General features: G+C 38.5%; 1 protein-coding gene across 3 annotated transcripts; it reads left to right on the top strand.

Moving 5' to 3' along the window:
- Positions 1 to 988: 988 nt before the first annotated feature.
- LOC132603519 (psbP-like protein 1, chloroplastic) lies at positions 989 to 11,158 on the top strand. Of its 3 annotated transcripts, none has more exons than XM_060316615.1 (9): positions 990 to 1,128; positions 2,516 to 2,600; positions 2,693 to 2,786; positions 3,655 to 3,738; positions 3,946 to 4,028; positions 4,536 to 4,658; positions 4,879 to 4,950; positions 7,166 to 7,262; positions 10,809 to 11,158. In XM_060316615.1, exons 2-9 carry the CDS (start codon positions 2,538 to 2,540, stop codon positions 10,910 to 10,912), a joined length of 720 nt encoding a protein of 239 aa, XP_060172598.1. In that variant the 5' UTR covers positions 990 to 1,128; positions 2,516 to 2,537; the 3' UTR covers positions 10,913 to 11,158. The 3 variants fall into 3 exon arrangements, with proteins under 3 accessions (XP_060172600.1, XP_060172598.1, XP_060172599.1); XM_060316616.1 differs by having other exon boundaries at positions 991 to 1,128; positions 2,696 to 2,786; XM_060316617.1 differs by lacking the exon at positions 7,166 to 7,262 and having other exon boundaries at positions 989 to 1,128.
- The last annotated feature ends 4,750 nt before the right edge of the window (positions 11,159 to 15,908 follow it).

Below are 15,908 nucleotides of genomic sequence, written 5' to 3'. Positions count from 1 at the left end.
AAAAAGCACCCCCCTGACCCAGCCCGCCCCGCCCCGCCCCTCCTTTTTAAAATAATTTTCATCAAACAAGCCCTTAGGGCTCGCTTGGTTGAGGAACAAATTACAGTCAGACCTCTTTATAACGGCACCCACATATAATAGCACCTCTCTATAACAACCAAGTTTTTACGAAATCGATTTTTTACACTATATTTTACTTCTCTATAACAGCATTTCACCTATAACAGCAACATCCAGATTTATAACAGCACGCTCTTTGTAAAATTACCCCCCATGTAATAACTATCTTTTTTTTTGGTAATATAGTAATTAAATCTTTATAAAAAAAATATCTATGATTACCAATAATAAGTTTAGAGATTTTCACCAAATATTTGATCATTTAATACTCTATTTATAACAAAAAAAATATCATATGAACATATATATTTTCATCATTAATCGATTTTCCTTCATTATACAAAGTGTGATTAAGCTTAGAATTTGACAATTAAAAATGAAAATTAGATTTTATGCATCTTTTTTGCCTATAACAGCAAAATATTATTTAAATGTCAATGCTGTTATAGGTGTATAACAGTCATTCTCTATAACAGCTGAAAAATTTCGGACCCAACGATGCTGTTATAGAGAGGTTTGACTGTATTCCAGATTAATTATTCTGGGTTAGTTATTCCGAGATGTTTATTCCACCCTCAATGTGGGATAAAATAATACTATAATCCCTAGATAATTAATTTCGGGATTAGTTATTTTATCCCAACCAAACATAAACTAAACTCATCTCATAATCACGAGATTAATTATCCCTCATACCTCGTACTAAACGAGCCCTTAATGTTTTCTGTCCTTTTTTTTTTTTTGTGTGTGTTTTTCCCATTTTTTGGGGAATAAAAGGGAAATTGTGGAATTAATTAAGAAGAATATTGGAGTTGATAGTGGGCAAAATGGTAATTGGATAGGGGGTAATGGGTGATGTGGATAATTGAGAGAATGAGAGGGAGCGAGATTTGCATGATGTGGTTTAAGAAGCTCCTACCTGGTGTAATAAGATTGACAAACATTTCTTTCTTCCTTGCTGTGAGCGCGTGGCAAAAGCTCTCCTTCGCCGGAACGGCTACTCTTTAGGTAATTTTCAGAACAAGTTAAACACACCTCATACTCTTATGCTATCTCCCTCACATCACATTCTCTCTTCTAGACTAGATGTGAGTCCGTTTGCTCTGTCCGTCATATAGTACCAGCTTGAGCTCATTTCTCTAGACTTTTACTCAATCTGCTTCAATTTGTTGTCTTATTTTCCTTTTTTACTCTGTTTAAAAAGAGAATGCTTCTTTCCTAACTTGATAACTCCTTAATTTTAATATCTCACATGGCATGTTTAAAATCACAAGATTAAAGACGATTTAGTACATTGTACATATCTTTATTTAAGACCTCAAGAAGATTCAGAAGTATTCTTTACTTTCTTAAACTCTTAGCCCAGTTAAACTAAAACAAATCATAGGGTGCACGCAACCCTATGATTGAAAGGTTGCCATCTTAATGGAAGGCAATTGCTTCTTGCTAGCACTGCCTCTGTAAATGGACAAGAAGATGAAAGACTGAGCTTTTCCCGGTGGATGTTTTTTTTTTTTTTCCTCTTTTTAGGGGGGGGGGGGGGGTCTATTGTAATAAGCATTGGAGGCCTTATTGTGTTTAGCAGTCCATAGGTGTTGTATTCTAATGACCCCCAGTTAAAATTCACCCTTAACGCTTATTCTTATTTTTATATTCTGTGTGGAAGAGGCTTGACAATTGAAACTTGCAGCCAGACTAAATAAGAATCTGTTTACATGGAGGCTGAACCAGGATTTGAAGTTTATGGGTTCTGGATTTAATTTTTTTTTTCTTTTTGAAGTTATTGGGTTTTAAGTTAATAATCTGTACATATTTAATAGATTTTTAAGACAAATACGAGATTGGAACCAAAGCTACTGTGTTCGGTCGAAGTCGAACCCGTAAAGGATTCGCTAGCTCCGCTAGTGGATTGGCCAATATACCTTGTTGGTTGATCTAATCTAGCCTTACTCCAACTCCTATGAGCTTCATAGCTAATTCTCTATGTTGGAACTTAATTAGCTAGAGAAAGCTTGTTTAATGTGATTCCAGACACAAGGAATGCATACCTGGCTGGCATGTCACAGTTGTATAAGAAGTATAAGTAGTACTCAAAATGTGATTCCACTTACAAAATGATCATTTTGTAAGTTGGAGTATTCAACTGACACAGTGGAGACGAGCTGAGTTGTCTAGATGATCATTTTGTAAGTGGGAGTGTTCAAATGACAATAGAGGCCAAGTTTAAGTGTCTATCTATGTATTCTGCCATATAGAAACTCAGAAGCAAAGACTCTGTATATGATACCCATATCCTTAATTACATAACTGAATTCATGAAGACGTGATCACCTAGTTGTATAACATTGACTGGCTTAAGTTATTCTCATACATATCTGAATTTAAAATTTTGCAGGTCTGGATTACTGCTTGAAGAAATGGTGTCTTTGCAAAAGTTTCCATCAGTACATCATGCATACTTATTAAATGCATCCCCTCAGGTTTGATCTATCATCCTTCTTGATTGACTCTTACCATACATCCCTTGTTTTGAAGTTCCTCTTCATGTATGAAAGCGGCTTTGATGCATCAGCAGGGATTGTTTAGGATCAACCCCAACCGAAGAGGTCCTGGCTTTCTTATCAGATCAGAACAAGTGTCTGAAGTTCCGATTTCCTCTTGCCAAGGTAAACATACCCTAACATGTTCTGAAAGAAGTCCGATGAAGCTGTATAGTCAGATTACTGTCAGTTAGCAAAATTCCGATGTGGATCTTTGGCTTATGGGGAAGCGATGTTTCAAGATTCAGGAGCATTTGAGATTTTGAAGCATCATTTTTGAAGTTCAACAATCTTCGCTCTCCTTATGTTTTCTTCTCTCAACTTTTTAGGATTAATCTCCTCGATGTTGCTCACAACAGTAACTTTTTGACATGAACATTGAGAGAACAGTACACCAATCAGACAGTTTTCGTTCTGTGATGTATTGTGTGTGATCTGGTTTTCAGTCTCAACATTAACTTGAGCGAATACTCCTATGCAGTCCAATGCATAGGCTGGTTAGTCCAATAATGTCATCTCTACCATTTATAAGATGGTGAAATAGATCCAGTTCGGTCTACTGTGGTCCTTTGATCGGAAAAAGCAATCTACTTCCAGGTAGTGAACAAATCTCCTGAAGTATGGACGAAAAGCGAGACCTTAAAAGTTGTCGCTTTTTGTGAAAATATCCAAATGAACAAAAACTATTTCAAAGAGCATTTTTGGTGTAATAAATATTACCCAGTTGGTGAACGCCTTTACATACATGAACTGTTGATAACACACCTTTATATACATCAAGTGAGAGTTTGCTTGTTGGGATCCTGGGGAGAGTGATATTTGAGCTTAAATAGTCATCAAATTCCATAAATTCCCAATATTTCATCATAGGCTATTGCTTATTACATTGAGCCACATGCAGAATAATATGCCTGCTCGTCCTATTATGATAAACTTTTTAGCACCAAAGTAAAGTGGTTAATCATATTCTTTCTATTTGTTGTTTCCCTTGCAGATAGACCTGGAAGACGTCAATTTCTTGCCATGGGATCAACAATTGCCCCTTTGTTGCTAATCTCTTATCAGACACCAACATCATGTAACAATCTTCTTGCAGTTACTTAGATGTGCTTAAACACATGTTTAATCACTTCAGTTTTATTTCCCTATATATCCCTGTTGTATTGGTGTTTTTCAAAAAGCTGAAGTTGTGAAGTATCAAGAACACTTATCTTTCATGCACTTTAATTCTTCTTGAAATTTCAATGGCTGATATCCTAAGAGTACACCCTTTGATATGGCTCAGTTGCTGCAGAATCTAAGAAGGGATTTCTGCCCGTCACAGACAAGAAAGACGGATACTCCTTCTTCTATCCTTTTGGGTGGCAGGTCATTCTCTATCTTGATAACTATTATCTATTGCTTTATCCTTTGCAACTTTCTTTTGCTCACTATCTTATATTTGCACAAAAATTTGCTGCAAAAACTCAATCTTTGGAGCTGCTTCTGTGGATTTAGCAATTCTGCACCTCTGTTTCATTTAGTTTCCTTCTTGAGTTTTAGGTTAGCTCTCCTTCAAGCGGCATAAAGGGAACCCCTTGCCTCAATTAGCTTGGGGCCCTAACCTGCAGTTTTATGTTTTTCATCTCAAAGACATAAGGTCTATATTTCCCTTAATTCATTCTTTCCACCTAATTTTTTTCGTTACATCATGCTTATAATATAAAATAGTAGTTATTAAAAAAATTCTGCGGTTGGAATTTTCAATTCCTTAGCCACTTCTTATTTTTCATACATTTGACTATTGTCTTGTAGATTGATTTGATTTTCGGTTTATTTACTCTTTGCTTGTTCATCTTCTTCTTTTTTCATTTTCCTCCTATTTTTCTGATACAGGAGGTAGTTGTCGACGGTCAAGATAAGGTTTTCAAAGATGTTATTGAACCACTAGAAAGTGTCAGTGTAAATGTGATACCCACCATCAAACATGATATTCGAGATTTTGGTTCACCACAACAGGTTTGTTGGAAATTCTAGATTATTTTTCCATGATATTTATGAGAAAAGGGGGCTAAATTTCTGTGCAAGAATTTCCTGTTTTGCGGGTTTCCTATGTATTAGCTTTTTGTTCTCTCTTGGTGTTTAGTGTAGTTAGAGTTTTTAATGGTTAGTATATTGGCTTTTGATATTTGAGGAATCATTTCCAACACGTTCTCATCAGAAAGTATTCATATTGCAGGTTGCTGAAACTTTAATAAAAAAGTTTTTAGCATCACCTTCTCAAAAGACAAAAGTGATTGAAGCATCAGAGGTGTGGTTCTAGTTTTTTTTTTTTTTTTTTTACTTTTATTTTGTAGTGCTTGTGATGCTATTGCTATTGTTTAACTAACCCATCAGAGCCTTGAAATGTTTGATGTGTTAGTTTCAACTTCAATCTCGCCTCAGGACTAAATTTATCTGGTATAACATGTTTTAATGTTTTGTCCATTGGCACTGTATTTTGCCTTAAAGAAGCAAGCTTGCTAATGATATAGCTTTCTCCCTGGCTGAAGTTAAACTTTGGACAAACTGAATCCATTTGGATTATGTTAGTAAAGCCTTGTTGATCATAGCACACCCTCCAGTTTCCGTCAACATGTCGCTAGTGTCTGTTAAAATTTTCCATGAACTTGAAACAAGAACGGAAATCATAAAGCTGTGTATGCTTCTATATTTGAAGAAACATCAATACCATCTGAAAGAATTTAGTAGTTTTTTGAGTTCCGAAGGAGAGAAGATTTAAATAGCTTTTCACTTCCTGAAAGAAAAAAGGTTTTAGTAGCTTTTGTTAAAGTTTCTGCTTGACACGATAAACTGTTCTCTCTTTTCTATGTTAAATTTCATGATGATTAGGTATTAGTTGCAACAAATCACATGTTCCTGTATTCTCATTAGCAAAAAAGGAGGGCTCCTTGGGTGTCAATGCAAAGGCGTTTTTTCTTAAACATCATATGTAAAAGTTTAAAAGGATTTCTGTTTCACCACGGAAATTTTCGGAAGCACAACATGCCGATGTTTAAGGCCTTTTTTTTTTTTTTTTTTTTTAAAGAATAAGTTTTGAATGGAATGCATATCTCTCAGCTTATTGTTGAGTTGTCTTCACATTGGATTTGCAATTACTTTGGAGAAAGTAAAGGCTAGGTACTTTATAAGGTCCTTGGGACGAAAAACATCTTCTAGCAATTTTCTATTGTGCTGTTGACATGGACATAGATACAATGTATTATATCTTGTAAGCTATAATTTCAGTTATCACTTTCCATTCTTCCTATATGATATAATATTTAGGTATTCATGGATTTCCCAGCAGGGTTCTATTAACCTTTATTGGTTTAGTTCGACTGGAAGTTTAGTCGCTTCAGGGACATAACATTGACAAATTTACAGTTGGAAAGGTTTAAGTTGCCACCCTGTCTACCTACCAGGGTCCTTTATCTCCCTTTTGACCAACAATTTGAGCCTTTATGGTGGTTGCTACATCGTACTGTGGAGTACCTATGATGCAAATTTGTTTCCTTGGATCATTCATACATAGGGTATATGGTCACTCAAACTAATAGTTATTATCTCAAAAAGTCATTTCTGTGTTGAAGGAAATTGGAATCAAGAAGAAAGGTGACTTTCTGAGATAATAACTAGTAGTTGAGTGACTATCTGAAAATATCAACCCTTCATACATTTCACTCTCATGTCATGCTTGAAAGATGCCAATGGAAAGAAATAATCTAAAGTTTTCACTTGAAGGAGAAAACAAACGTATTCCTTCTGTCACCCTTTCATCAGTAGACCATGACTCCTCCTTCCTCCTTCCAGCAAGGAAAAGGAAAACATTTTGACAGACTCAGTGTCCGTTGATACTATTATTCTAGTTATTAGTAGCTCCTATTTTGTTTTATACTAAAGAAGGAATAGTTTTTTTGGCTTACCAGAAAAAGAAGCAACTAGCTTTTACATGTGATACCCATGTAAGGTTGACATTGCTGTGAACAATTTCACACCTTGACTATTTTACATATTCTGTACTTAATGTGACTAGGAGGTCATGGGATCGAGCCGTAGAAACAGCCTCTTGCAGAAATGCAGAGTAAGGCTGCGTATAGTAGACCCTTGTGGCCGGCCCTTCCCCGGACCCCGCGCATAGCGGGACCTTAGTGGACCTGGCTCCCCTTTGTACTTAAATAGTGTAGATTTTCCTTATAGGAAGGGCAATGGGCTAACCATTTGATTTGTCAAATAATCAGCATATCTTTGGTGATGCTAATGTCTAAAATCAAATGCAGGAAAAATGGAGATCTGGGTGAAACTCATTATGTCTTGACCTAATTCCCTTTTTTTTTTTTCCCTTGTCAATGTCATATTTTCATATATAGTAGTCCAGATTGTTTTTCTATTTGTTTCTTTCAATGTTTGTGTCTTCTATCATGAGCATATACAATTGCTTGACGTCTATGAAGTTATTTGACAAACTTTCTCTTATCATATTGTAGCATGACGTTGAAGGGAAAACTTATTACACATTCGAATTTACTGCACAAGCCCCAAATTTTACTCGCCACGCCCTCGCTGCAGTCTGCATTGGCAATGGTATGGCACTAATTTTGGTTTACTTGACATGATTTCTTTGGTATGGGGTACTACTTTTCGACCAGTATGTGGGATAGGACGGCTAGTTGTATTAGGGTTGTAGCAAGGGAAGTGTTGGGAGTCTCGACAGGTAGTCGTGGTCGGCATCGAGGGGACTGGTGGTGGAATAGAGAAGTGCAAGGGAAGGTGGAAGCAAAGAAAATGGCGTATGCGAAGCTGATAGAAACCAAGGATGAGGTGGAGACGTGGACGAATAGGGAACTTTATAAGATAGCGAGGAAGGAGGCGAAGTCGGCGGTTTCGACGGCAAAAACGGCAGCTTTTGAACGCCTCTATGCTGAACTAGAAGAGAAAGGTGGGGATAGGAAATTGTTCAGGCTAGCCAGGGTGCGGGAGAGAAGGGCGCGCGATGTGGATCAAGTGAAGTGCATTAAAGATGAGCATGGAAAAGTATTGGTAGAGGAGACTCTCATTAAACAGAGATGTCAGTCATATTTTCACAAACTCTTGAATGAAGAAGGGGAGAGAGACATCGTGTTGGGAGATTTGGAGCATACAGGGAGGCGTCACGATTTTGGGTATTGCAGGAGTATTAAGGTCGAGGAGGTTAAGGGTGCTGTTCGTAGGATGGGCAGGGGAAGAGCGACCGGACCTGACGAGATCCCTGGGGAATTTTGGAAGAGCGCGAGCTCGGCAGGTTTGGAGTGGCTGACTAGGTTGTTTAATGTCATCTTTAAGACGGCAATGATGCCCGAAGAATGGAGGTCGAGCGTAATGATCCCTCTATACAAAAACAAGGGGGATGTCCAGAGTTGCGAAAACTATAGAGGTATCAAACTACTAAGCCATACTATGAAAGTGTGGGAAAGAGTGGTGGAGATGAGGGTGAGGAGAGGCGTGTCTATTTCAGAGAACCAGTTCGGATTTATGCCGGGACGCTCAACTACAGAAGCCATTCATCTTGTGAGGAGACTGGTGGAGCAGTATAGGGAGAGGAAGAGGGACTTGCATATGGTATTCATCGACCTAGAAAAGGCTTACGATAAAGTTCCAAGAGAAATCCTATGGAGATGTTTGGAGGCTAAAGGTGTACCTGTAGCATACATTAGGGTGATCAAGGATATGTATGAGGAAGCCAAACTAGAGTAAGGACAGTAGGAGGGGACTCAGAGCACTTTTCAGTTGTGATGGGGTTGCATCAAGGATCAGCTCTTAGTCCGTTTTTATTTGCCTTGGTGATGGATACATTGACGCGACAAATTCAAGGTGAGGTGCCATGGTGTATGCTTTTCGCGGACGACATAGTCCTGATCGATGAGACTCGTAGCGGAGTTAACGCTAAGCTGGAGGATTGGAGACATACCTTGGAGTCTAAAGGATTTAAGCTGAGTAGGATCAAGACAGAGTACTTAGAGTGTAAGTTAGGCTTGGTGCTCAGGCCATCCAAAAGAAAAGTAGTTTCAAGTACCTTGGGTCTATCATGCAAGACAACGGGGAGATTGACGATGATGTCACACATCGTATTGGGGTAGGGTGGATGAAATGGAGGCTAGCTTCAGGAGTGCTATGTGACAAGAAGGTGCCACCACAACTGAAGGGCAAGTTCTACAGAGTGGTGGTTAGACCGGCTATGTTGTATGGGGCGGAGTGTTGGCCAGTTAAGATCTCTCACGTTCAAAAGATGAAAGTTGCCGAGATGAGAATGTTGAGATGGATGTGTGGGCACACTAGGAGCGACAGGATTAGAAATGAGGCTATTCGGGATAAGGTGGGAGTGGCCTCGGTGGAAGACAAGATGCGGGAAATGCGACTGAGATGGTTTGGGCATGTGAAGAGGAGAGACATAGATGCCCCAGTGCGGAGGTGTGAGAGGTTAGCCATGGATGGTTTCAGAAGAGGTAGGGGTAGGCCAAAGAAATATTGGGGAGAGGTGATTAGACAGGACATGACGCAGTTACAGCTTACCGAGGACATGACCTTAGATAGGAAGGTGTGGAGGACCCACATTAGGGTAGAAGGCTAGTATATAAGTCTCGTTATCTTTCCTTATTAGTAGGCGCATTAGCGCATTATAATTTCTTGTGCTCTGATTTATGTTATTATTTGCTACTTTCTGTACTTTGATTACTCTATTTTATCTGTGCCGCTTTCGTTATTTGCATTTCCATATCGCTTTGAATTCCTTGATTATCCTGTTTTACTGTGTCGCTTGCATTATTTCATTACAATATCGTTTTGAATCTTTTAACCTTATCTGACTCCCTTTTTATGCTTCTATTGAGTCGAGGGTCTCTCGCAAACAGCCATCCTACCTTGGTAGGAGTAAGGTCTGCGTACATTCTACCCTCCCCAGACCCCAAGATGTGGGATTTCACTGGGTTGTTGTTGTTGTTGTTCACCAAACCTGAAAGAATGGTCTCATCTTCTGCATTTTAGGATTAGAACTTCTTACTTACCTGTTAATTTATTGCGTCATCAACAACAACAACACACCCAGTATAGTCCCAAAGTGGGGTCTGGGGAGGGTGGGGTGTAGGCAGACCTTCACCCCTACCTTTGTGGGGTAGAGAGGCTGTTTCCGGTAGATACTCGACTAATTTATTGCATCATCGTAGTAATAAAATAAGCTACAATTAAAATCTCAATGACATCTCCATGAACCTCTGAAATTGTTATGTCAGTGATAACTTTGCTAACCAGCACGAATGTCAACTTGGTGGAAACTTTGTTCATCTCCACTATTATGTGTATAGCTATATCTTGGCTTCTGTCAAATAAAGTTCGGACGATAAGCATGGCTAGTTTGATCTACAAGATGATTTTTTTTATTTTTTTTTATTTTTTTTTTATTTGTTTTGGAGATGATGGGGTTTCTTATAGATAAGTTTTACTCTCAAATATCACAAGTCATGCTAGTTATATGGGACGTCATTGACAATCTTGGGAGTCAAACAATGTAGTTTTTCTATAAGTATTATCAAGGATAATCGAGAAGGAAGTGCATAAAGGGAGTTCAACCTCGCACAACTCACCCCACCCCTCCACCTTCAAAAACTCAAAATGGTTGGGATGTCAATGTTTTCTATTGTTAAACATACGAACCACTTTTACTAGCCATTGGATTTACTCCTGTTGAACTTCACTTTCCCTCAAAAGATTGTGATTAATAAAATTAGGGCTGACAAAAAACATGAATGCTTTGAATATGATTACACCTAATGATATCAATGTCACGGGAATATAATATGTGATTACATCATGAGTAGCTGGTAGTTATATGACCATTTAAATTCCTTGGGATTAAATTCCTTAGGTTTTTAGTGTTTAATCCAACACCATTGCGCTAGAATAATTTAGGCTCAACTAGTGCTTCCTGAGTTCCAACTTATACAACTCTTACAACTCCAATATATTCTTTTACTTCTCTCGTTTGTGACTTCTGCATTTCTTTCGTCAACATCTTTCTTCTTATGGTAACTGGGAATTTTTCAAAATGTTGCACGTGTTTACCTGACATTTTCACTTTGAATGTTGATTCTAATGCAGGGAAGTTCTATACATTGACAACTGGGGCAAATGAGAGGAGATGGGGGAAGATGAAAGACAGATTACGTACCGTAGTCGATTCCTTCCAAATTTTCAATGTTTAATGTACTAGAATTTGCACTTGTATCTTGCTTTCACGGTGACAGGTTTTCAGGAAAAGCACCAAACATTAGAGGCTGTATAATCTATGTAGATATGAGCATTCTCTTTAAACATTAGAGGCTGTATTCTCTATGTAGATATCATGAGCATTCTCTTTTTGTCAATCCTTTCCTGTCGAAAATCATTACAAGAATTTGTAGAAAGAGCATTTGTGGAATTCAACTTCAATGTTATCCGCATGTTTAATTTCTTTGGTGCACAGCATTCATTTAATTTTTTTGAAGCTCCTACAAAGCTAGCCAAGAAAACAAAACAATTAGAAAAAAGATGGGGAGACTGATAAATGGAATTGATCCAGTAAGTATGATTATTTGGATAGCTTATGACAACTGATAAACTAAGCTTATGGACTATATCAAAATCAGCATAAAGTTTGACCTGAAGCACCAGGAATAAGGGGGAGAGAGAGTGTGTGGGTGGGGGTGGGGGTGGTGATGGGTTGACTCTATCTTCGTCCTATTTTAAGAAAGTATGTATTGATAGCCTTGAAGAAAGGCAAACAACTTCTTCTAAATGGTTGGATGGCTTTCTGTTAAGAATGGATCATGCCTAGCTCAACCGCAAAAGCTAGCTCATGATGGGAGAATTGCCCAAGTCCATATAAGGAGATCATTCATCTCATTAACCACCGATGTGAGACTTTTTCATCCTTCAACACTATCATAGTATCAAAAATTATTCGCGTCATCATATATAACTTACCATTTTTTTTTTTTGAAGTCTTGAGAACAAGAAGGGTGTGTTTGGTATGGAGAAAAATATTTTCTAGAAAATGCTTTCCAATTTTTGTACGTTTGGTTGGTCAAAAGTGTTGGAAAACATTTTCTCAAGAAAAACAACAACACCATACCCAGTGAAATCTCAAAAGTGGGGTCTGGCGAGGGTAGAGTGTACCCATACCTTACCCCCTACCTTGAGAGGTCGAGAGATTGTTTTCGATAGACCCTCGGCTTTTTTTCTCTAGAAAAACAACTTTTTAAAAAAATAAGGAAAATGACTTTCCTAACGTAAGTAGTAAAACAAGTTCCACAAATGACATTTCATATTGATAGGCTCCTTCACACCCTCAAACACATTCTACCCTCACGCCCACCCTCATAGCCCTCATCCACACCCTATCCCCAAAACTCAACTCTCATAGTGTTTCCCTAGATTAGATACAAATGCTTTTGAGACACTATTTTCTGCTTATCTACTAAACACAAAAAATTAAGTAAGAAAATCACTTGTTTTTTAGAAAAACATTTTCCAAGAAAATATTCTCCGTGCAAAACATTTTTCTTTCGTCTAAACACACCCTAAATATTCAAATCTGTAGCCAATCATATTCTCCGTGCAAAACATTTTTCCTTCGTCTAAACACACCCTAAGTATTCAAACTTGTGGCCAATCGAAGAAGCTAGCGGTTGTGGTTAAGCTAGCTAGCTTTCTCTTTCATGCATTTGCAATTTAATAAGCCAGATTTCTTAGCTGTTTTGTTGTTATATGCACCAATACAATGCAAGGGAGGTCAATTGGGTCTTTACCAATTTTAAATATTCTTTCAAAAAAAATTATAAGTTTGCTAAACTTGCAGTATCTAGATGATGAACATGTTCTCAACACGTTTCTGGCTAGTTACTGTGAGCAGAATAATGCGGAATAAAATAGTGAAAACGAAAACTTTAAAAGGACAATCACACTGACTTGAAGGTGTTAAAATGACGAACTACCCCTACATGATTTAACTCAACCTCCATTAAAACAAAGAGCCAATGTTGAGATTACAACCCATGTAATCCAAGAGATTAACTCTAATCCTTAGCCCAACAATCACTCGACTGTTGCAAACCCCTTCAAGTTAACTGTCACAACCCACGTCGGTGGGCCGTGATGAGTGCCTGATCTCTATTGATCAAACCCCCCTATACTCGTACCTGGATAATGCTGACTAATAAGGGCCCACAAATAACTCAATTTGAACTATACTGACTCATACCGTAACATCACCAAGAGATATGCATCAAGAAATATCAACCAACTGCATATATATATATATATATATATATATATATATATATATATATATATATATATATACTGAAAACGACAGTGCAAGCCGACCAGGCTGCTACATATGTTATACACAAAAGAATGAGAGCCGACTAGGCAACATCACGTACTGACTACATACAACTGTCTACAGACCTCTAATGGAATAGAAACTGTAGAAAGGACGGGACAGGGCCCTGTCATACACATATGCATATGCATATCAAAAGAATGGCATACCAAAAATAATCGCAGCTCCGGGTCAAGTGGAGCACACTGACTACAGTTGAGGGAAAATCTTACTGATCTGGATCACCTCTCCGTTTACCTGAACCTACGGGCATGAATGCAGCCCCCCCAATAGGGGAGTCAGTACGGACAATGTACTGAATATGTAAGGCATAAGAGTAACATATACATAAGCATCATGAAAGGAATCTGAAACTCATAAGCTAACTGCATATCTGAATGCATCTGTATTTCTGAAAGTGCCTCTGCGGTGTATGATATGCATGCTCTCTTTAAAATCATATGCATCTATATATATAGTAAACTACCTGACCATATAGGTACGGTGTGATCATCAAATGAATAGTATACTACCCGGCCATATAGGCACGGTGTCATCCTCATCATCATCATTATTATCCCGCGTCCGGGATGACATCATAAGCTGCCCACTACAGCGGTGTGCGCATCTATGCGCCTGCCCGGCCGACTATAGCGCGACACGGTATGAGAAAATAGTTGTACATATATATATATATAAATGCATGAAAGACTCTGTAAATGATACTCTAAACTACTCTAAGTAACATAAGATCTCTGGAAGCTATAGATATAAAACATAGGAGGTCAAGGATACGCTAAATCCTATACCGTCTAAGAGTAGGGTCTTTGAAACTCGCTCGCTTATTCTGTTCGGTCATAAAATAAGGATCATGCCAAAAAGAATAGGAAGGACAACATTAACATACGTTGAAGCGTATCTAATCGTCCAACGTCTACTCCTCGAAGTCGTAAGTCTATAAATAAGATAACATAGGCCACTATTAGACTATTTGCATCACTTACTATCTAATTCAACTCCAACATCAACAACAACATCCACAACATCAATATCCATACTTACATATCAAAATATAATCAAATCTATTCCAATTTCTCTCCCAAAACAGTCCCTTAGTCTCACCTTAACCCTTATTCAACTTACCCCTTCCATACTTATATTCCTTTTTGCTTAAAACCACTAAAATTCTTGATAATAACTCAGACACAAAGATAAGAATCATATACATACCTTGAAGGAACTAGGATACCAAGAATCAAACTCTAACTCCAATTCCCAAGCTCATCAACTTCAAAGAAACCCTAGGAACAACCTTTTTGCTTCACTAGCTCGGGTTTAGGGGCTCGGATCTTGCTAAAACTCTTCTAATATAATAGAAAGCGGTGAGAGGAAATATTTAAGGGTTTTCTCTGGTTTGGGACTGAGAAAATAAGAGATAAAGTCATGGGACTAGATATATATAGATGGATCAAGAAGGTTCAAGTGGCTGCGGGTCGACGAGCAGGTCGATGGCTTGTCAACTAGCTCTGTCATTCTGCCACTAGAGAATCAGAGGCAGTGGCAACACCGATGGTCCACAACGACGGCTCGTCAATGTGTCCACAGCCCGTCAATATGGACTGGTTCTGTAGGTTTTTCCTGGGTCAGTCTTAGTCGCGTCGATTCGATTCGTTTAACTTCTAATCCTGTAGTATTGCAAGAAACATGTACTTATACTTTGGTACACACGGGGTAAGGCACTTAATATTTTAAAAACTCGGTACGGATCTCCATACTAAGAGTATAAACCACCCATAAGTTAAGGACTTCCTTGCAACGACAATGAGAGGCGTAACTTTCTCCCCCCCTTAGAAACATTTCTCCTCGAATGCTCATGCAAGTCATGGGCTATAAAAATTTTGACAGAGTATCCCCTGTAAATATACCAATCCCACCTGTACACAGCAACCCAAAATAATGCCACACAGGGCCACATGCTAAAACATACAACACAATGGCCTCATGCGACCAGTCACAATAACTTTAAATAAAGTCAATACCTGGGGGAGATAATGCCTCAGACTGAGCCTCCTGAGATGACGAAAATAAATACGGGTATTTAGCCTTCATTTCCTCTTCAGCTTCCTAAGTCATCTCTTCAACGTTGTTATTTCTCCAGAGTACTTTAACAAAAGCCACATCCTTAGTTCGCAATCGACGATCCTGTCTATCCAATATCGCCACTGGGGTCTCCTCGTATGATAACTGTTCGATCACCTGGATATCATCTACCGGTACAATTCTCGAGGGATCTCCTATACACTTATAGAGCATAGATACATGGAATACCGGATGTACTGACTCCAACTCAGAAAGTAATTCTAGCTCATATGCTACCACTGTGCTAATGATTTTATATGGTCTAATGTACCAAGAGCTCAACTTACCCTTCTTGCCAAATCTCATCACTCCCTTCATAGGTGAAAGTTTCAAGAAGACCCAATCGCCTACCTCAAACTCCAGCTTACGCCGCCGATTATCTGCATAGGATTTCTGTCGACTCTGTGCCACTAGTAATCTTTCTTGAATCACTTTCACCTTGTCGACTGCTTGTTGAATTAAATCTGGGCCTACCAGCTGACTCTCTCCAACATCAAACCACCCTGTAGGCGATCTACATCTTCGCCCATATAAAGCCTCATAAGGAGCTATCTGGATACTGGAATGGTAACTGTTATTATATGCAAATTCAATAAGAGGCAAATGATCATCCCAGCTACCTCGAAAGTCAATTACACACGCTCTCAGCATATCCTTAAGTGTCTGGATAGTACGCTCAGCTTGTCCATCTGTCTGCG

The sequence above is a fragment of the Lycium barbarum genome, chromosome 7 (genome assembly GCF_019175385.1).
Source record: "Lycium barbarum isolate Lr01 chromosome 7, ASM1917538v2, whole genome shotgun sequence".
Taxonomy (NCBI): Eukaryota; Viridiplantae; Streptophyta; class Magnoliopsida; order Solanales; family Solanaceae; genus Lycium; species Lycium barbarum.
The sequence above is the reverse complement of the archived record's forward strand: the minus strand, read 5'-3'. Positions and strand labels throughout refer to the sequence as shown.

Bases quoted from the DNA above. Each gene is read 5' to 3' on its own strand.
- LOC132603519 (XM_060316615.1), top strand. From the start codon at position 2,538: ATGGTGTCTTTGCAAAAGTTTCCATCAGTACATCATGCATACTTATTA. The intron at 4,029-4,535 runs GTCATTCTCTAT...TTTCTGATACAG, and splicing joins TCTATCCTTTTGGGTGGCAG to GAGGTAGTTGTCGACGGTCA. The intron at 7,263-10,808 runs GTATGGCACTAA...ATTCTAATGCAG, and splicing joins TGCAGTCTGCATTGGCAATG to GGAAGTTCTATACATTGACA.